This window comes from Acanthaster planci, linkage group LG20 (genome assembly GCF_054643075.1).
Source record: "Acanthaster planci isolate LZ-2023a linkage group LG20, COTS_SCS, whole genome shotgun sequence".
Classification (NCBI taxonomy): Eukaryota; Metazoa; Echinodermata; class Asteroidea; order Valvatida; family Acanthasteridae; genus Acanthaster; species Acanthaster planci.
The window spans coordinates 9,895,225-9,918,595 of NC_141796.1; the positions used below are offsets into that span (position 1 = coordinate 9,895,225).

Genomic DNA, 23,371 nt, shown 5'->3' on the forward strand with positions numbered 1-23,371 from the left:
CGCTGCACATGATGCACTTGTAGACTAGCAGCTATTTGTCCCAGAATCATGAACACCTCATGCACTTAGTTTTATGCACCTTAGGTGTTAGACGGCCAACTAGTGCACGTTTACTAGCACATACTGACTAGCACGTATTTGTCCCAGAATCATGAACACCTGAGGCACTATTGCACTTCAGGTGCTATTTTCCTAGCACATAACGACTAGCACGTATTTGTCCCAGAATCATGAACACCTGAGGCACCATTGCACTTCAGGTGCTATTTTCCTAGCACATAACGACTAGCACGTATTTGTCCCAGAATCATGAACACCTGAGGCACCATTGCACTTCAGGTGCTATTTTCCTAGCACATAAAGACTAGCACGTATTTGTCCCAGAATCATGAACACCTGAGGCACCATTGCACTTCAGGTGCTATTTTCCTAGCACATAAAGACTAGCACGTATTTGTCCCAGAATCATGAACACCTGAGGCACCATTGCACTTCAGGTGCCAGTTTCTTAAATAGCACTTACTAGCACCAATTGCACCTGAGACACTTTGTGCCTCAGGTGCTAGTTAACGCGCTACTTGCAGCACAGCATTTACCTGAGGCACGTCCATTACCTCCTGTATTTCAAGCATTGATACATTCACATTCATGCACCTGAGATGACACGGCATTTCCATTACTTCATGTACATCAAGCAACGAAACAAGTGACAGAGGTGACATTCTTAGGAAAAGTTTAGGCACCTGCAGACTAACGCCTAACACCGCAATGTTTGACATGTATGCGATGCGCACGGACCACATAAAGTAAATCTTAGTTGGCTTCTATTCACATAAAGATTATACATTTTATGCATTGACATGATTATTATCACTGGGTGGCAGTTGCAAGCATAAAATGTGAGTATATTAAAAGCAGTGTCAGGAACATTTCTAATATACATTCAATCACATGATTTATTTCTTATTTATGCATGTAGTAGCTATAAAAGATCTGGATAAAATGTGGTATTTGAAATGGTACAGAACATGATTGATTAATATAACTACCACTTTGTATCTCAATTACAGACTTAAAAAAACAAACTTGGCACAAAATGCTCCAAACTGCCTGAAGAATCCAAGATAATGGATTATTTTCCTGTAGTCTTTCAATCCCAGTAGACATGAATCAAATGTAAGGCTGTAGGGAAACACACTTAGCTGGATTGCATTCGGTCACAAATGGGTTAAAACACAAGCAAATTTGACTGAATAAATTGGGTGACTGAGAGGTTAAAGTTGAAACAATCAGGTTTTTCAAACAAAAGTCGGCCGACCAGTGTTGGAAACTGACAAAAAATACTATGCTTTTCTGGTGCTATTATTTTACAGGATCAAATTTTGAATGTAAATTTCCAACATTTCAATGAGGTACTACGTGAAATGACTGTAGTTTTGTTTGTAGTTTTGCTTGCCCATGTACATTCCCTTAACACTCCCAGTTAAATTAACAGTTGAAATTATCAGTTTCACTTGACGTATTCGATATAAAATATTACACAACTTCTCAAAAATTTTGAAACTTTTCAACACTTAACTTTTCATGAAACACTTATTAAAAAACTATTAGTTGGCATTGGTTAATATTTTCTCATTACTGAACATGGATGCCTTCCTCTTTGTTTGGAAGACCCTCTAAAATATTTTTAAATGTTATATACCCTTTCATTACATTATTTATTAGAAAACTTTGATTTGTCCAGTTAACTTGTTCTTGTTTTCTAAATGCGTAATGACAGACATGAATTATGAATTAAAAGAGATCAAGGTAGTGAGTCTTTCTGGCAAATTAAAACTGAATTGAAACCAAAATGAGGGTCAGTATAATTTGAGGGTTTGTCAGTGTCACAAAAGGGTAGGGATATGTCTCACAATAGTGTCCACCATTCCCACCAAACATTCAACTGACAAGTTGTGGCTGTTTAAATGTCACGTTAACCATAAAGCAAACCACTGCACAGAAACCCAAAACAGGTTTTAAGTATCTTGTTTTGTGTTCATGGAAATGCATTTGTCACAGATGAGAAATACACCTAACATCCATTCCCCTGAAAAAAATCTCTGCATTTCAATGTTGATTTTTCTGTGTCCAATTCAGTTTCATATTGCATGAAATCCTCACACTTAATAAAGAAGCAAATGTTGTAATCACAATTTGCCAACACGAAAAAATCTGTTAAAAGTCATGCACTGAGTCTCTCCTGATTGACATGCAACTTTGGAAAGTCGTTTATCTAACGATAAAGATCTGACCCTGCTACCTCTATGGTCAATCCTAATTAACAGTATAGGTTACTCCAGACTTTGGCATGTCTTTCACCATTCTGCCCAGCAGAAAATGCTGCAGGAATTTGAGCATGACGGAGTATCCATGTGGATATTCGAAGTCAAGGATGTAGTATCCACCCAGTAAAGTGAGTATCCTCCGCTTGACTGGTTTTTGTCCATACACTTCAACCATGGTTCTTTGAAAGCTTACAACGTGTGCTCCAGTTGGTACCTTGTCGTCCATGCTGATCACGAGGGTCGGGGAATTTTGTGTGTTGTCAATTTTCTCACCAACCTGCGTTATTACCAAGAAAATTAATTTATGAAATGTGCATTTGGATTGTCAAGCAGTTTACAGGGAATTTTTTTACTGTCCACTGTTGTCAGCACAGCCACTTTGGTTTCAGCAAACAAACACCTGTATAGACACCCATATTGCTTCCTCAACTATGGAACAAGAAGGTGTGGGATTTTTTCCATCCTATGCAAATTGTGTTGCTCATCATAGGTATGAAACAGTTTACTCAAAAGAGAAACTGTCGCACTTGATTTAGATTTAATCTAATTCTATTGAAGAAAATGTGTAAAGATCTGTATTTCATGTAACAAATATCAAGTGGCTTTAAATTATGAAATCAGAGGAAAATTATTGCATGAAAAAATCTACACTTTTCCAGTTCCTTCTGTTTGAAATCCCCCTGCTTGTCAAGGAAAATGCGTGCGTAATGACAATGAACATATGCAGAGAATTTTGAGAAACTTAAAAGGAAATGGAACAATAAAATAAAGGGGGATGGCTCACAAAATTACAAATGTAATCTTGTAATAATAGCTGTCCTATTTCATTCTGTGCCACTCTGTATTTGAACAGCCTCCTGAGAAATTCAGCGCGGGATCTATAATGAACAATTTGTTACAGGGAACAATTATAAGCCCCCCCCCCCAAAAAAAACACTTTCTACAGCGGTGGCCACATACAATGGAGGGGGCCTCAACCTGGGCAACTTAGCCTACATATACTTGTTTATAAACGACCTGTGTCGTTTATCCTTCGACAGAAGTTGTTTAACAAACGTTTGGGCTCATACCTACCAATATCTGATCTAGGCTAGGTCTATACATGGGAACAGTTCCATTCTTTCCCTGCATGACCTTTGCATACGTGCGGCCGTGCACGGGTAAACATAGCGTTGGGATCGGTCATAAGACCTAACGTTAGGGTCACAGTGAATCCCAGCAAGTACAATCTGTTTCTCCCACAGTAAGAAACAGTTGAAACTAATGCAAACTGCTTGAATACTTACTCTCAAATTTCTCGATGACATCATCGGACATGTCCTGTTCCCGACGGAAAGCACACAATTCTTCTGTTGTCTTCGTCTTCAGTTCTCCGATCAACGACGCCATGTCACTCGCATGTGTGCAATCGTGTCAACAACATACAAACGGCCGCCGGTGCATGTAGTATGCTATAACGTACATGTACGTACGTGTACATACACGCCCGCGTACCTGTGTCATATTTCATGCCAGGACTGTTTTTCATACGCAGCAGGAAAAATAATCCGGTTAAAGGCTATACTCTTGAAATACAAAACGGCACTTTGTTACTTGGCAAAAGAAACGAACAGTCTAGAGCCTCCTTCACATGACCAATGCAAGATGGATTTATATGAAAAATACTGGACTAGAAAGTACTAATAAAAGGGGAAAAAAGTATAAATTAATACGCGAAGTGTTTCCTGTCACGTGATCAAAAGGGCGGCACGTGATACATCAGGCGTCTCAGGTGATGAAATTCCCCCACTTTAGCCTTTGATGATGTGCCCTGCTGCTGAGGTTAGGCTTGGGCTAATCGCTGCTCATAATGAAGATGGCTTGCCAAAATACAGCTCAGCTTTTCTTCGGTGGGCTAATAAATGAGGGTTCACCGGCCGCGATCGCCGCAGTGGAGAAATATGTAGTGTTACTTGCACAATATTATTCTTTATCAATTCCGGTGCATAATTAACCATTCAAGAGCTGGAAATACGTGCCCCATTAGGTAAGAGCAGACTCACTAGCTACAGGCATCGAACCACTGCTTCATGTGGAGTAAACCAAGTCTTGTAGTTGTTAAGTATCACGTACCTTGTTTTATTACTTAGACAATTTAAGAGCATCATGGATGTATGGGTGGCATATTCACTTAAGGTTCTAAATCCTATTGTTTCCAACACATGCAAAGCCAAAGCCACAGGCAGGGACGTCGGCACGTCGAGTTATAAAACATATTATGTTTACCAGGTAGGCCTACGCATTACGTACATGTATGAACATATACTGGTGCCTCATGTTAGATCAAATTCACTACAGGTAACTAATATGCTTCAAGTACGTTGGTGCTGCAGTGCTTCAAGCATATGAATCCCATCATGTGTCAATTGCTACTTTTCAGGTGCAGCGAGTTTATACTGGTGCACTTCTGGTACCTACAAGAGTGCTTCAAGCATGTTATGTGCCATTGAATGAACCTCAGGTGTCAACATATTGCCACTTGAACGATTCAGGTGCAGCAAGTTTATAATGGTGCGCAAATACAGGTACATGAAATAAGATCAGATGCACTTCTGGTACCTACAAGAGTGCTTCAAGCATGTTATGTGCCATTGAATGAACCTCAGGTGTCAACATATTGCCACTTGAACGATTGAGGTGCAGTGAGTTTATATTGGTGCGCAAATACAGGTACATGAAATAAGATCAGATGCACTTCTGGTACCTACAAGAGTGCTTCAAGCATGTTATGTGCCATTGAATGAACCTCAGGTGTCAACATATTGCCACTTGAACGATTCAGGTTCAGCAAGTTTATATTGGTGCGCAAATACAGGTGCATGAGATTAGATCAAATGCACTTCAGGTAATCAAAAATGTGCTTCAAGCACGTTAGGTGCCATTGAATGAACCTCAGGTGTCAACATATTGCCACTTGAACGATTCAGGTGCAGCAAGTTTATATTGGTGCGCAAATACAGGTGCATGAGATTAGATCAAATGCACTTCAGGTAACTAAAAATGTGCTTCAAGCACGTTAGGTGCCATTGAATGAACCTCAGGTGTCAATATATTGCCACTTGAACGAATGAGGTGTAGTGAGTTTATGTTGGTGCCCAAATGCAGGTGCATGAGGTGAGGTCAAATGCACTTCAGGTACCTAAAAGTGTGATTCAAGCATGTTAGGTGCCATTGAATGAACCTCGGGTGTCAATAGATTGCCACTTGAACGATTCACGTGCACCTAGTTTATATTGGTGCGCAAATACAGGTGCATGAGATGAGATTAAATGCACTTCTGGTATCTACAAGAGTGCTTCAAGCACGTTAAGTGCCATTGAATAAACCTCAGGTGTCAACATATTGCCACTTGAACGATTCAGGTGCAGCAAGTTTATATTGGTGCGCAAATACAGGTGCATGAGATTAGATCAAATGCACTTCAGGTACCTGAAAGTGTGCTTCAAGCACATTAGGTGCCACTGAATAAACCTCAGGTGTCAATATATTGCCACTTGAACGATTGAGGTGCAGTGAGTTTATATTGGTGCCAAAATGCAGGTGCATGAGGTGAGATCAAATGCACTTCAGGGACCTAAAAGTGTGCTTCAATCACGTTAGGTGCCATTGAATGGACCACTGGAACGATTCAGGTGCAGCGAGTTTATGCTGGTGAGGACGTATAGGTGCATGAGGTGAGATCAAATGCACTTCAGGCACTAAAAGTATGCTTCAAGCATTTGAAGTGTTTTGGTTGAAATGTTTACTTTCACCTCACATGAGTCAGGTGTCCGCATGTTCTCACTTAATCGCCTCAAGTGCAATAAGTACTAAGTCACATGCACATGCAAGTGCACGAAGTGCGTGCAATTTTTACAGTGTGCTTACTGTAATTTGGTTTGAGAAATGGTTACTCTAAAATCTGTTCTCTCCAAAAAGCTTTCCGAGGAGAATTCGTATGGTGGATTTCGCCTCAATTGTCCTAGTCGAAATACCCTCTTACAAGCTGTGCTCCCTACCAGCTTGAACGCACTGCGTGCGTGCATGACGTGCCCGTTGCTGAATGTCGCGATTTCGCCTGGTTTGGCCGCGAGAGCACTGCGAGTATCGATACGCAGGTACGTAGATAATGAGTCCTCGAACGCAACAGCGTGCACTCACAGAGGTTCATCTCGTGCATGCAACGCTAGCGTCTTGCGTCAGGAACTGAGACTGACAAATGGCCACACTTTAATAGTTTGCTCTCCTTTCCAAATAATTTTAATTTAAAACAAAATTCCGTATACGTGTCGACTCTTGGTAATACGAGCATGGATAAGACGTTATTCCGGTTAAGGCGAGCATACTTTGCCAGTCTCGACTAAAGTGTGTACAGTCCTACGAGAAAAAAATTTAATACGACCGTAATACGAGATTTCGGTTAAGACGAGGGCTTTTTCCGGTCCGGTCGCGTGCAGATGTATTCATTATATCTCTATTTAGCACCAGCATTTTGAAAACAACTCGTCAATCAACGAACCCATCCAAAACAGGTGCTGTTGTGCTTGGCGAGGTTATAATGCTCGCTAATCCACGACTGCGGTTTAAGAGCATTTTAGATTCCCGAGCGATCAAAGGTTTTTTTTTGGGGTGGGCGTTTCGTGCCAGTGCCCGATCGGAACGGACATACAGTACATGGGCGTTTGTGATTCCCAGGCCACCAGACGGCCCGATCAGAACAAACTCATGACAAACTCTCCACAAAAACATGAAAAAGGAGAAAAATGCCCCTACTCAACTTTCAAACTAACGTGAAATTAATTTGTCATTAAAATCTTTAAAAACAGTCTTGCACGAGTACATTGTTTGTGCACTTTGAGCATTACTTTGGGAAAATCAGATGTTAAATGCATAAAAATAGAGTTCGTCATGGAAATGTGCTTTGCTTTATATAAAGTGCTCAATATTTAAAAATGGCATCTACGAAGCCAAAAGTGTACCGCTGATTGTGTTTGCCTATTTCATATACATTTTGAAGTAGGCTTAATGGGCAGTTGAAGAGATAAAGATCCGTGAGTGGCTACGCCGCCCTTGGAACACTTGTTAGTGTGTGGCAAAGGGATTTTGAAAGTAAAGTTCACTCTGCCAAATGGTCAAAAGTTTGTTCAACTGCCGCCAGCTTGTTTGTTTGGAGATCTGAACAGTATATTGAAAAGTTGTGTGAATCCCTGTTCTTAATATTTACGAGGCTTGTATATTTGGGATGGGCGTAAGCACTTCACGATTCCCTTGCTTTTTTAGTGGTGTAGTTTGATTTCCACAATTTTGAGGGAAAAAAACAGCGGTACAGGTTGACAGCCGTGCGTACGCCACCCCAAAAGTACTGAGGGCGCTGTCGAACCGTTCTCTCCAGGTCACTTGAACAAAAAGCACACGACTTGTTCACGTGCACTCTCGTTGAAAGCACGCCTTGATTAGTGGATGTCGACAGTGTTATTTTGGCCGAAACAGCACGCTGTGACAACTTAATTACGAGAACCCAGTGTCTCGCGGCATCGACGGAGACCTTCAGCTTGTCAGTTAATTATGGTGTGGACCAGGCTTAAACTATTAAAGCCAGGGTTATTGGCTTTGTGGTACCGTTCTAGCTTGGACCCTGACAGTAGGTTTTTTTATTTTCCTGATACTTTTGAACTGTAGCTCTTTGGATTTTGAACACCTTGTTACCCTTCTCGAATTAATTTTTATCTGAATAGTTCTGTTTCTGGTGTATCCACAATTACGTCACGGTTGTGACATTGTGTCACAATCGTGGAAAATCTCAACAGCTCAAGTATCGACATACGGCGTAGTTTTCATTGTAAGTATACGGAGAGGTGAGGGAATCATTGTGTAGCACATGAGGATGGGAGATGCATCGTTGTGCGGGCATGGCAGCAGAAAACAGTATGTTGGACTAGTGACTAGTATAGTAATGCAGCTTTTCTGTCTCCCATGCATTGACATGGAGGTTGTGGCGTTCTTCGAGATCAAAACCGTAAAACAGTGGCGTTTTAAATGACGCCATTTTGTTCCGGTGATATTTGTGAGACTGCACTAATCAGCCCAAAATAGCTGTAAATGGTTGATTGAGGTCAGAGGGTGAATGACGAACGACAGATCAAAGTTGAAAAATACGCGCTTTGGTTTTGAACCAAAATGGCGTCTAATCTGAAGTTGTTGCACATACGGCTTCACGCTAGATAACTACACCCTACTGATCCGGGTTGCGGAGGCACTGGAGGTAGCCATGCCGAGGCTGTAGCTCCTCTTGCGGGAGAACTCGGTGCAGAAAGCCTCCAGCCACAGGATCCGGACCCTCTGCTTGCAGAGGAAGGACAGGAAGATGGTAAGGCCTTGGCAGGTGTTGGTCAGGATGAAGGCGTACCAGAGGCCCCCCACGTCACTCAGGGCGGCGGCGAAGCCGAAGATCCACGTGAAACCCATCAATGACGAAATCTACGGAAGGGAAGAAACGGATTGCGCAAAACATCAGAATACCCCTTTTTATATCTGTGCGGTGGTGGTGCTGGTTATAGTTCCTGACTCACAGAGGGTCAGGGGGTTCAAATCCAGCTGCCAGGCAAAACTTTGTGGCCTTGGGCGAGTTGCTTCACCCAAGATTGCCTCTCTCCACCCAGGAGTGTAAAAACGGATACCAGCAGTTGCCGGCCAGTAACCGTCGATGGACTTCCATCTCATTCCCATCGAGGGAGGAGAGAGATATTCTTTCGCTTCATTGCAAGGAAACTGGGGATAGACATGGGTCCAAGAAGCACGGTGGCTTCAATTCTGGTAGGAGTGGGAACAACACATTAAGCATACCCAAAGCATACGGCCATCTTTTGTCACAGAAGGGTGTTTGGTGGCAGATGTCTCTGCCAGCTGAGCGGTTATATTCGAATTTTGAAACGAGAGGACCAAGATAAAAGTACCACCTCTTTTACGGTTTCTTCTCTTGACATGAGCACAATGGACAAAATAATGTAATTCAAACAGTGATACCATTTTCTAGAATTTAGGATGTAGTTACCTTTAAGTAGATGATCATTTCTTCTTTCACTGTTCTTAGTTTACTCAATTGCCTCTTCACAGTTCGTGTGTCTCTCGTTGTCTTCCTTATACTGCACACAGTCTTGGCAAAGAGGAGACTATTCGTTAGCATGACGAGAGCCACTGGAGCGCCGAATACCACCAAGATGGCAGGCCCGTTGCCAATCCAGCAAACCTCGGGGCTGCCGTACCTCAGGGGGATCTCGGTGCAGTCACATGAGGAGATCACCAAGCATGGAATGACGATCAGTAGGCTTCCGCCCCATGTCAGCAGCACGTACGTGCGGAGCCTCGGCCGGCGCCCGGCGGTTTTACACGCCCGGCCCACGAGGCAGGAGTCGCCAGCGAAGGTCCGGCTGAGATCGTAAGCGAGGACAGCCGTCCAGAAGACGTTGACCAACCATAGATAGTGGCTCAGAGCGGCCACCATGGTACAACCAGCCGGGTTGGCGGTCGCCGAGCTCGTCAGCAAGAGCATGAGTTGGGCCATGAATAAGGACGCCACCAGGTTCATTACGCAGCAAGTGGCGTGGTTCCGCAGCACCTCGAAGAGGAAGTAGGTCAGGAAAGTCAATCCACCGGCCACCATCGACACCACATTGCCCACCAGGCTCAGCACGACTTGCGACTGGGAGTAAGCGAAGAATTTCACGGTAACAGTAGTGTTGCGTGTACCGTTGCTCTCCAGGAAGGAGCACACTAGTATACCGTCTCCCGTGTCTTTATACTCGCTGTTGGAGAAGACCCGACCGGTATGGATGTACTCCACCGAGCCGCTGGCGTTGTTAATCTTGCGGAACAAAGTTTTGCTCATATAAATCAGCGGACAGGTGAGTTTCACATCTTCGCAGATTTCCAGCTCCACTAACCTACTGAAGTTCGTTCCTTCCGCACGAAACGTCGCGCGGACTGTTACTTGTTCCAGCGAGTACCGCTGCTCTTCTGCGTCAACAGCAAACGAGAAATTGTTGACCTGTATGAAGTACGCTGTGTCGTTCAGTCGACGCGTAAACATACACGAGGCATCGGTGTCGTCCATCTGCCTCTCAACCTTAACAAGCCAAACTCTTGATTTGTGACACGACTGCAAGTTTTCAGCCTGGCTCCAAGGTGAGAGTAGATGCAGCCCAATCGTCTCAAATGTTGTATCGCTGGAGTCCAGGAGGAATGTAAAAAGGCAGACTTCAGTCTGCCCGCCAGATTGCAGATTTCCCTCGCTGAGTAAGTTGATTTCATGAGTCTCGATCTCGAGAAATCTTGCAATACAGAGAGCGGTCTCTTCTTGGTGTACCAAACAGCCAGTTTGTGTGCCATTTCCGTTTACTGTGCGGGTTACGTGTATTTTCACATTCCCTGGTACAGCGACACATTGGCCGCTGTCGGTTTGTAAGATGTACCCCACCTCGCAAAACAGCTGCTGGCATTGTGACGTGAAGGGGTCGAACACGTGCCCCGCTGGACACAACACGCGTTCCTCGTCGACGACTGTTTGCTCGCGGACAACCCTAAGGTGGCTGCTGGAACGGAAATCCATCAAGATTGAGATTGGAGGAATTTGTTCGACATCCAGCTGCCCTGCAGGTATTCTGTTGACGGTCTTAAAGATTCCCAGTGAACAACGTGTCACCCAATGCCGAGTACATCCGCGCGGCGCCGGCGTCTCCCAATCGGCTGCATCGCAGGCTTGTGGACGCTGGACCCTCACCCAGCATTCCTCCTCCTGGTCTCTGCTGGAGTCGCGGAGCCTCGCCAGGAGGGCTCTGTAATCCGCTACGTCCGTGCTGCCACAAGTCACGTCCACCGGCCAGGCTCGCAGATCTGCCACCGTCTCGTTGTTACACACGGCGCAGTATACGTTCCTGTACGACAACCCGCTGGTCCGACTCGTGACCGTCACGTTGGCGATCGAAAAGAAAGGGGCATTCTCCTTCCCAGGGCACTGTCTTGAGGCGTACGTGTATTCTTTGTGGTCTTCGCTACAGGTGCTGATAAGCAGGTATCCCGAGGTTTCCCCGTTGACCGTGGAACAGCTAAACTGCCCTAACTGAACAGTTAAAAACAGACGGAGTATTTTTGTAAGTGTAAATCCGAGTCGAAACGACATGGCTTTCCTCCACCTCTTCCCCATCCCCAGGCAAACATTTGCTAATACAAGAAGATTCCTTCTTATGTGTTTTGTTTACTGTGTACAAAGCCTACTGTTGCGGTATATAGCATTGCTCGTATAGTGCACCATAAACGATGCTTCAGCAGTAATTCCACTAATTTTTACACGTAAACTAACACTGGGCCTTATTTTGTTTAAGTGTAGCTGCAATGAATTTTTCTTCGACACAATCTTTCTGCATCTTCGTATGTTTCTTCAATGCATGGAAACTCTTCCACACTCCTGTTTGGTTAAATGCACTGAAAAGTGCATACATTTAAACAATCAAAAATATCCATGTTTTCCCTGACAACTGAGGGCGCTGTTACTGTGAAGTCATCTAGGGAAGACATGGCTCAGTGCATAGGTATTTCTGTCCAAATTGTGAACCCAGAATTTACTAACTGATAACAGTTCTGAGAGAAGGATTGATGGTTTCTTATTGTTATGCACATAAACAACAATAAATCAGCAAAGAAGAAAAACCTTAGTCCACGAAAATCTACAAAAACACAGGACTTTTCTGTGCACAAACCAATGTAACATGGAGGCTTCTTCCTGATATGACGTCACAGTTTTGGTCATCAATATGGAAATACTCATTAGCATAAAACCAAAAAGGCATTAAAATACCCTTGGAAATGGGGAAACTGAAGTTTAAAATAAGGTTTACTGAGGCGACAAAGGTGCATTTTACAGGTTTGTAGTCAAAAAACATTGATTGCAGCTACCCTTTAATATCAGACGCGCTAATCAGTTGTCTCTTCGTATACAGGGTCTGTAGCATCATGCCTATTGGTTTTACCTTCGGGTTTTTGCCGACTGTGTCGACATCTCGGGGTGCTTCCACGGTGTCATTGTCGGCCTTATCGCACAGGTCGACGTAGTCGTCGCAGCAGCCTTCCGAACAGGGTCGACAATTTGGCAAGTGGGCTTGCTCCGAGCACATTCCGGAAAGGGCGCGCCCATCGGCGCCACTCATCAATGGATCTGCAAAGCAGGTTTATGAATGTTGTGATAAAATGGCGGTTAAGCCGTTCTGACGCATTCCCACTGTGCACTTATTAACTTCTTTTTTTTTTTACAAAAGCTGTGACCCATCCATCCTCAGACTTTTAAAGTTAGGCGCTCTAACATAACTAAATGGAAATAGAATATTCAACTTGAGACAGCCACTCATGTTGGCAAAGTGCGCCTTATTTTAAATCTGAAAATGGAAAGTGGCGACGGATTTTCAAATTGTGAAATTGTAAAATTAATGTCTCTATTTCACTTTAAATAGCCCTTCTCATGGGTGAAGCTAAATTTGGGGGCTTTTATACACTGTTGGAAGGAATATGAAATAGGCTCTGCTTTTTTGGATGCATGATGGCGGACGGCTCCCGTTGTCTCCGGCCACCCCCATCCATCAACGAGGCCGTCAAGCTGTAACACACGACAGCAATATTCCGACACCGTTACGAAGGAAACTTGATATCTGTCTCATGACATATCTTGCGTGTTCAGGGTTCATCTATAAGGAGAACGTAAAGCAAGTCTGGTGAAATCTAATCGTTTCTAATGTAAACCTAGTGAGCAAGCACTCAGGAGGGCTCGTCCGCGAAGTGCCTTCTTTCCAGCGCAAACAGGTTGCGACGCCATTTCTCTAACAGCACGAACAACGCTAAAATGTTGGCGTGGCTGGTTGGCCCAAGCATGATTATAGCACAGCCATTGGTAATTGGCTCGACGGCTAAACAATCGCAAGAACTTGCGAGATTGTTCCCGACAGGCCGAGGAAAGTGGAATCAGGGAGACGCTGTTGCTTGCTATGGACTTCACTATGGGGTGCGGGCAAAGTCGGTCCCAGCAACTGGTTTTACCAGGCAAATATTGCAGTATGTCATAGATCATTCCGAAAGCCAGTCCATTGCTTTATCACCGGGTATTTTGACACGATAGAGATCAGCGAAGGCTGACTAAAACAAAAAAGTTCCGATAAAATTGTGTAATTTTCCTTCAGAGGAAGCTTTCCGTTTTTCGGGGGAAAATTAATGCGGAAACTAATGTGTGGCGAAACATTAAGTAATTTTTGATGAAAAGTAAAAACCAGTTACTTGTAATTCGTTCCCTGATGAGATGGTGATTAAAGAAAGACCACGTTCTTCATCAAATCACCGATGAGCACCATCCATTACTACCCCGGTCCATCCGAACCTTAATCACACTCCCCCGTTGTTGCGTCGGCGCGATTGATTTCGTCCTTACGTGATTCAAGTGCACTTGCTCTGAACTTCGTGCCCAAGTCGGTATGGATGTTGCTGTCACATTTGGAGGATATGAGCAATCGAGCACTGTCGTCTTTGGGGACAAGGCAGCCAGAACCTTAGGACCGTTCTCATTAGAGATTTGACGGCGCAGCGATTGCGAATGATTGAACAATTTCGGCAACGAAGCCACGGGCCTCGCACGCAACACGAAACTGTTGGTGATGACCATAAACATGATATCGCTCTCTTGGATGGAACAAAAATTTAGTATAAATTGCACCTTTTGATATTTGCTCCGAACCACCGAAATCATTACGAGTGTGTACTGAGAGTGATGTTATATAAATCATGACAGTGGTTGACTTTGAAGGAAAAACTAAAAAAAGAAGCAGGTGTATTATTTTTCTTCAAAGTGAAATCTGTGGGATATTAGAGATACTTGATGGATATTAGAGAGAAGATAACGTTCAGGTGGTGAAAGATAACGTTCAAAAGGTGAGACTTTTGAAATTTTCTGTTTACGACTTTCTGCTGTTGCCCGCATCAAATAATGAGAAGCATAGTGAGATAAATTCGTCAAATTGATGCACGGGAAGAAAAGCGACCGATGATTCACGCAGGCAGAATCTGGTCTCATTCCTGATATATGAAGCCCGTGCTGGACATGTAATACGTCGCTGTCTTTGACCACCTAATACCAATGCCAAGATCTGCTGTAAGACCAGCTTTCAAGCGTGGCTTGGTTTAAACCCACACCGGCGCCGAATACGGCAAATTGCATCGAGAGCTCTAGGCCCTAAGTGCATCATTACACTCTCCGTACACCGCAAGGATGTCGGTTAATCTCTACATAGACGCCCTCCTCTCGCCATCAAAGCATTTCACAGATGACGGTACTAATAAATACAGACAGGTTAAAAGGACGAAACGGTGATGAGTTTTAGCAGGCTCTAGCCCGTAGAGCTCCTAAGTCCCGTAAATTTTGCCGAAGGCTCTCGCCATAAACAAGGAATCAGGACCGCCGTATAAGCTTAAGATAAATTTATATATAGGGGATGAAGTAGGACCATAAAGGTCCGGTGGATCTAAGGTCGGGACAGAGCTTACACCGAATTTAAGGGCCATGAAAAATACTGAAACAAAAGGGAAGAGTATCAAGAATTGCATGCTGAATTCTTTTTTGAGAAGTATCCCCCCATCTGATCTAACCTAGATCCGCCCCACTTAACTCATTGAAATATGTTTCAATCCATAAGACAATTCGATGGAAGCTTCGATGAAACTTATGACTTCTAAGAAAAAAGCGTCCATATGAATTCCGACCGATTGTCCCTTCCCCGTTGCAACGGTGCGCTGTGGCGCTGTGCCGCCCGTCTGTCGGCACAAAATGAAGGCAAAATAATATGACGGGGATACAACCATTTTTTCTGACATTGTCTGAATTTGTTTTGCCCGCAGATCCCAATCCTCGAATACAAAAGACTTGCCTCATTATGTAAGTTGAGCTTTACATGCTCGGATTGGGCCCGATCTAGCTTGTTTAAAATGAAACATTCAAAAATGAAGTGAAAAGATTTCTGAGGTCAACGACTTGAAGGGCGTTTCTCATAATTATTTTTCACTCTTTTCCTGCATGGTTGTTTTCTTTCCATGAACTCGTGGTCTCCAATAATCCTGGAGTTTACAGCCTGATGATATTCCCCACTTTCACATAAGTGGGGGAATTCTATACCCAGCTTGACTTTTTTCTAATTCTTTCAGCCCTTTTCCTGACCTCGTACTATTTCCGGCCCCTCTTAACACTAATTGGTGATGTTCTGAGTATTGATGTCGTCTTATAATTAATGGAAATGAGATTGGAACGTGCAGACAGACATGTGACAGCCCGAATTCTGTTCGCTCGTCAGGTGAAACTTGGTCTCGAAAAATACAGTTCCTTCGTGGAGAGATTTTTATACAGGTGAGCGCACGGCGACTGCCAGTGGACTAAATCGCGGCTCGGGTTTCATGTCTTACTCCAGGGGCATTTTTAAAGTGAGTTAAAAATGTACAAAAGTTAGCACTGTGTAAGTTTCTGTGGCAGAAAATTGAGCTGCATTTATTAATGGGATCGGAAGTCAGTGGGATCATGATGACGTTGAAATCTAGAGGCAATCGCTGGAAAAACAAAACAACACCGACAGCAACTACAACAACAAAAACGCGGCCGGTAAACTATGGTAAAGTTGTAGTGCGCGTGCATTTTGGCAGCTTGTAAACAAAGGGTGCGTTCGATTAGCTTACACGAGAGCGTTTGTTAAGCCATCACGTGATCTTCGTGCCTGCCCTGGTGTCTGCCACCGTTACCCCGGCTGGCGAGCAAGTCTGTGGAGGTTGCCCGGGTGTAATGACGTCACGGATGGACTGCTCGAGCATGGACATGATGGAACATGGCGGGGACTTGACCTTTTTCCGGAATGCCTTGGCGAATGCATTGCAGCGTTCGCTTAGCCTCATTTCCAGGCTCCCTTGTAACACTGGTGTATTCAGGGAAGCTAATCGAACGCACCGAAAGTAAACACCTCATTGGTCGAAGGAAAAATGACAGACGCGCTCGTACAAAACCCTACACGCAACGTGGTACAATCATAGAATTACAGCTCTATGGCTACAACAGACTGCATTGACGTGTTGGCCATCTTGAATTGAAAGTAAAGTAAAACTTGGCTTCGGGAACTTGAAAGTACAAATTACAGTGACAAACTAAAAGTTCATTCAAATTCAAGCAGTTGTTGTTTAGAGTAATCTAAAAATGTGTAATTAATAATATCTAACTGTTACGAGCAACATAAAAAAAAACGGAACTGGGTTTAGCATCCCAAATATAAGTCTGGCATCACCCCCATTACATTGAATATGATAGATTCGGGGAACAAGATCAACATGGCTTTTCCCACTGTAGAACGTCTACTCTGTATTATAGATTTGATTAAAGGAACGAACACTTCGAAACGAGTTTCTGTCGTCTTGCTTGGCTAGATCTTGACAAATGACCGCGCTTAATGATGGATTCCCTGCGTTAACGATCGCTTGTTTTTCCTGACCAAGCAGTGAGTAACGACTCTCAGGCTAAGAAAACGGAATTAATACATGTCGGCTCGGGCAAAATACAGAGTACCTGGTCCGTCTCCACTTTGCTGTGAGCTGGAGTGTTCGTCGATCTCACACAAAACATCAAGGGAGAGACCTGGTGCTTTTTGTGAGGTCAGGTCACTTTCTTGTGTGTTTATTTGTTCGTTTAGTACGCTGCACACTGCCTTACAGCGAATACCAGAACTAGCTACATTGATCAGTATGTCTCCTATGATGGAGATTAATGACGTACGCAGTAGTGGACCAGTCACGTGGGAACGGTAAGCTTGCTGCCACCAAGCGTCTCAATGCATGTTTTCTATTTGTCGTAGCAATAAATATTCTAGAACCTGCACAGCAAATGTCTAAACTAAAACATGGAATCACAACAGCTGTGGGCTTAAGTCGAGCACCCAAGTGAGCCTTGGGCTTGAGCCCCCTTGTCTTTTTCTACATTATCAAAAACGAAGAAACAAATTTACAGGTACATAAGAAACATGTTACACTACTAAATTCGACATACAGCTGAGCATCCGAGTCACCTGTGGCACAGCGGTGGGGCCAGCATTATGAGCTATTTTGGGGGTAAATATCGGCCCCAGCCCCTCCCCCTTCTTACGACAAATCCTGGGTGCGCAATTGGGCATTATCGATGACAATATCATCAGATAAATTTTAAAAAGGCTGACCTTTTATAAAAGAATAGACGAAATAAAATTAAAAATACGGTTCTTATGCCCTTCAGACGTGGATGCCTGACAGAAAATTTGTTTCAGATTGAAACAGATTACACCTTCCCTTTAACATCAAGACACTCGCAAGAAATTTCGTTCCCGCGCAGAGTTTGTTAACTCGATAAACGGGGAGATACCGTAACCCTGGGTACACAGAGTTTCCATTATGGAAACTGTGACCCGTTCAGTGCCTTGTCGGAGCAAAGTTACCAGTTAATTAGAGTAGTTTTATGGATGTGTTGAGGAAATTAACAGCGTGTCAGATTAGTGAAATGCAAGACACGTTTAATGGAATTACATCAGGGTTATTTTGGGGCTTTATGCACATTGGATACACGTTGGCTATCTTTCTTATCTAAATTATCATTTGGTTGGGGTTCATTACCTTTGAATGTGTGTTAAGTGAGAAAAGACCCCATGGCCGGCAATATCATTCGGTATGTTTGGGGAATATCATTATATTTTGTTTATGTGAGCATTTTTGGATGTCTCTAAATTCTATGGTGTTGATTTTTTTTCTACAAGTCAATGGACCAACAACCATACAGGCAGATTTGCATTGGGCGTACTCGTCCAGCGCGTGCGAAGCACGCACACTGCACGGATCGAGGACCTTACAAAATAAGAGTGCATGTGTACCTTTCATGTTACAGCGATGCAACCTCTGCCACTAAAGGCCAACCAGAACATGACTAGTTTTCCATTACCAGCCTGGACTCGTCATGTCTTGAGCTAAATGTCAGGCCCGTTGACGAAGTCTCAAATTCGTGACAAGATTTCATCCTTTTGGACTGGCATGACGCCTAGAAGACTGACGTACAGCAAACAGCACAGGCAATCAATTTTTGTACAGCATTTGAAGTAGACAGAAAAAAATTATTACTTCTCCTAAAACTCGGCTTCGCGTGACTCACAGGCTTTGGAATGTTACTTCGTGATTCGCAGTATCTCACTTGGAGCTTTAATAATGTATCCATGTATTTTGCTACACTGTTTAAAGTTTTTCATTCTGGTCCAACGTTTGAGCCAGAAATAGTTAAACCTGAGACATTGCCATCAACCAAGCCAAGTCTTTAGAACATTTGAATTACGAAACGAGGCTCACTGCCCAGGAGGCTGCAATCTCGCTAATGCATTGCTTCTATATCTAAGTGCTGTAGTGTTGTAATGGAAGACTAGGGCAAAGCTTAATTAAAAGGCCTTTTCTATGAAGAACGAAAAGTGGCCATCTACTTTTCTGCTATCAGAATGGTAGAAAAGCAGATTTTATGTTCTGGTAACATAAAATTGAATTCACGGTTGTTGTCAAAATGTTCCATCCAAATTTCTGCCTGCTCAAAAGTAGAAAAACAGATGGCCACTTTTCGGCCGCCAACGAATGAAGAAAAAGTAAAATCTGCCTTTCTTGAAGCAGAAAAGCAGAAAAATAGAAAAATGCATAACCAAACAATGTTTGGTCTGGTTTTTGAGGTGGCAGAAAAGTAGAAAAGTCAAAATTGCATGTTACCAGAACATAAAATCTGCTTTCCTACCATTCTGATAGCAGAAAAGCAGATGGCCACTTTTCGTCCTCCATACTTTTCTGATTGATATTTCAGAACTGTAGTAATATTGAAACTCTCAAGCAGCACATCCTGTCTCAATTAATATCAGCAGTGCACACAAGCCAGTAACGCAGTAGAACTGGCATGTTCGGCACATCGCAAATAAAAATGATGTAAATTGTAATGAAATAAATGAAAATGTTTTAGGATCTCAAATTAGACCTTGCGCTTTTGCCATTCAAATTCAGCCAAGGGTGAACATCTAGATATACATGTAGGTTCTCCGAATTCTAGCGGTCGGACGTACAGGTACGTATCCGACAAAACACACAAAGCTTAATGTTCCTATGAATACTGGCTATTTTACGCGAGAAGCAGGGTTTTGATACCTTCCTCGTCCCCAAAAAGGTGGAATGGAAAGAGTGATGCCTATCTGATGCCCGCAAATGTTCGTCTGTCACGCTTTCGTGTCTATACGTCATCATTTACGGGGCTCTTGTCTGCCTTGCGCGATCGATGCTTCCAAACGACCGAGTCACGTTCTGCGTATAATATCGTCTGGGCTCATTTGAAAGAGTAAATATTGGAGTTGTATAAAAAGAAGGCATCGACGAACATTTATTTCTTGTTTCACGTTGTATTTATTGGCTGGCAGAGGGGAATAAATTAAAGGACAAGCATCGTATTCGATTGCTCACCAAATAAATGATGTTGCTGTCCTGTGGGACCGAATATTAGACGCTGCATAATAATTCAGGCGCGACCAATTCTTGTACGTGTGTTCCTATGGATTTAACCGTGGAAGTTAGCATTACGGTCAAGGTTAGATCTAAGGCTTAAGATTAGAGGGTGGGTTGTAATGGTTTTGGGTAGAGAACAGTTAGTTTCCAAAACGCAGAAAGTGAAACTACCGTTGTGACTATTTTTTCAGAATCCCACAGTCTCCCGATTACCTACCGTCAGTTTCAACGGGTTTTTATAGTCAAGCACAATTTAATTGTTAACTATAAGTGAAACATTCAATTATAAAATTAAGTTACCCAAAAAATTAATTGTTAAAAATGAAAAATAAAATCTGGCATATTCTTTTTGTTCGTAAATATTTCATAATATTGTGGGAAAAGGTACGTTTACGAATTGATTGCATTTTGGAAATAAACCTTTCAGTTGTGGTTCAGCGTTCAAAATCGTTAAGGAGTAGAGACCAGTTGTTTACACAGTGAAATATTAGCAAATATTACATCCATAATATCACGCGATGTACGTGTGATTCTTTGTTTAAAGCTCGTGCTTTTTGTTGCAGTCAAAATTTCATGCTTGCATTTTTAATGTTTGCACTCAGAATTCCTTGTTTCAATTACGTTTTGATGGAAGGGGTTAGAAAAAAAATACAAAAAATTTAAACGGACCTTTTCTTTGGTTTACTAGGTAAACAATGGAGCGTGTTTCGGTGAAGCAGTTGCCCATTTTGTTGAATTTATTGCCGAACTGCCGGTCTTATTCGCCATTTTCATTTCCATAAACGTCATCGTGATTGGAAAATGTGTCGCAGTCGTGACGCTTTGTCACGCATATTGTCACAATTCACGTCTGACGCGCTGTACGTTACCATGACAAATTCCCAATGCAGGGGGGATTTTTTCATGCGAATCGGTTAGACGTCAAGTGAACGCACGTCAGCGCATTAAAAAAAGGGCTGGGCCCCGGAGTGCATGGCAAAGCGATATTACTAATTTTTCTGCTGAAAGAGGGTTTGCATAGCTGCCATCATACAGGCCAGTGCTTTTGTTCCACAAGGTATGCAACAAAGGAGAGTTTCCTGTGGAACAAAAGAACTACCCTGCAAGATGGCTTCCATGCAAAGCCTCTATAGGGACAATGATGTGACATTCTAAAGCTTGGAAATCTGACTTTGCAAACTATTACTACACTCTGCAAGAACATAACCAATCTGGTGTCATCTCTCTTAGTAGCAAAACATTTAAGTTGAGGTATCGGTTCCTTTTAAAGCAAACTCGTCAGCAAATGCACGTGTTAAATACTGCCGAAATCCAATATCAAGCATCTACAGGGTATTGTGCCGCCGAGTGTGAAAGTCAGGTACATGTAGTAATTTTGTTGTCCTTTACAAAAAAATTATCAATCGCTCAGATTAAGCATCGACTTTTAAGTACTTTATCCTCATTTAATAGCACAAAAAACAGTGGTGTTGACGTAATACTATCCAGTATCTGACTGAGCTAACCAAAAGCAGATATCATCATAAATGCACGGTGTTGTGTAGAATTTACACTGAACGTACTTTTACGGTTAGGTTGCTCATTATAAGACTCACTAACGAAACAGATACAACTAACCTATCGTATCGCTGATCGCTGTCGAATTCAAGTCGTTCGCGGCTCGAGCGTGAACCGGATCGGCCGGTGTTGCGAAGCAAAGATGAGATATAAGCAAAACGTATACAGTCTGCATGGTGACTATGCTGATGACGGGCCGAGACGGATTCATTGCTGATGGCCGCCCTGGGGAAATAGCGCAAGGGCCGTTCCGGGCAACCAGAACGACACCAGCTGGTGTTGAGACTCGATCTGCCGGCTCCCTGTCGTTGCGATCCACGATCCGCTGGGGGGGGTTGGAGTGTCGTCATCACCGGCACCGTACCACGACCGACGCCGCACGTGACTCCGCCGAACGAATCGTCAATTTTGCGTGAAGTTTCGGTATTGGGTATCCTCTTCGCTTTGAGAACTAAGCAATCGGTGAGAGGCGGCTGGCCGGACTGCGGTGTCATAAAAAAAAAAACAGACCCCGGCGATCAACTGGTGGAGAGACGGGTACTTTGCCCCGCCAATGACATAGAATGATGAGCATGAAAATCTAATTGCGATCCGCTGGACAATTGCCGATGAGGTTAGTTTATTTGATGAGGGTGCAAGCTGGAATCAAAGACTCTCGGTTGCAGAGTGGCAACCCGTCCGTTCAAGTGTGTAACCCGTTTGCGCACACCATCCATGGTGTTGGTCGGCAGTGATCCATGCTCGATTTGGACTGCGTCCCAAATGAATAAATGTAACTAGCTAATGTTCCGTTCCAATCAAGCAAATTTTCTGCGACTTGTATGTGATAAACAACTTAATTGATCCAACTTGAGAAAAGCAGATGACCCTCCGCTTTCTGATGTTATGACAATAAGCACTGAGTAACGGCAGTCGCGGATCCGGGGTCGAATCCCCCCAGCGCTCTCAAAGACAAAAACTCAAAAACAAAACAAAACCAAAAAGGGGAAAATAATAAAAAACAAAAACAAAATATAAAGTAAGTTCACGAATACTACGGTGAACAATGTAAGTCATTTACAATGTTTCGTCATCGTTTCCGCTTGTCCACAAAAATGAGACATCAAATCTCCGGCATTAAAGGGTGGCTGCATTGCAATAGATTTTTGTGACTACAAACCTCTAAAATGCACCTTTCTGCCACGGTTAACTTTATTTTCAACTTCTGTTTCATTATTTCAAAGGATATTTTAAAAACTTTTTTATCTTTTATGCTAATGAGATTTCCATATTTATGAGCAAAACTGTGATGTCTCTCAGGAAGAAGCCTCAATGTTACATTGGTTTGTACACAAAAGTCCTACACTTGTGTAGATTTTCCTAGGCTTAGCTTTCTGTTCTTTGCTGTTCATGTGCACAGCAACAAGAAAATGTCAATCCCTCTCTCAGAAATGTTTTCAGCAGGTAAATTCTGGGTTCACAATTTGAACAGAAACACCTATGCACTGCACCATGTCTCCCGGCCCCTAGATGATGTCACAGCAAAAGCGCCCTCAGTTCCATGGATACTTTTAATTGTTTAAAAACATTCACTTTTCAGTGATACAACGTGGAAGAGTACAGAGATGCAGCCTGAAAAATTATGTACAATAAAATTTCATCGCAGCTATACATTTAACTCCCTGGAAATATTCCTGGATCCGCCCCTGAACGGGGTTACCGTGACAACCGACTTTAACCCATCTCGTAGCGGACTCAAGAGCTGAGCACTTGACACACAATGTAAAACAAAAAAGGCCATTATGTATCCGATTGGAGATGTCTCCGATAATGTCGCTGGCGTGAACGCTTGAGTGCCTTGCAAACACACTGTGTTGCTGCTGGCCAGATCAGTT

The 23,371-nt window shown here is 43.2% G+C and overlaps 1 protein-coding gene across 1 annotated transcript; it reads right to left on the reverse strand.

Annotated features, from left to right (window-relative positions):
- Positions 1-938: 938 nt before the first annotated feature.
- On the reverse strand, positions 939-22,051 carry LOC110975080 (uncharacterized). The gene is made up of 5 exons (XM_087130516.1): positions 21,558-22,051; positions 12,368-12,552; positions 9,397-11,460; positions 3,614-8,822; positions 939-2,604 (listed from the first exon to the last, which is right to left on the reverse strand). The coding sequence occupies exons 1-4, from the start codon at positions 21,706-21,708 to the stop codon at positions 8,571-8,573; spliced, it is 2,652 nt and encodes an 883-aa protein (XP_086986642.1). The 5' UTR covers positions 21,709-22,051; the 3' UTR covers positions 939-2,604; positions 3,614-8,570.
- Between the last annotated feature and the right edge of the window lie 1,320 nt (positions 22,052-23,371).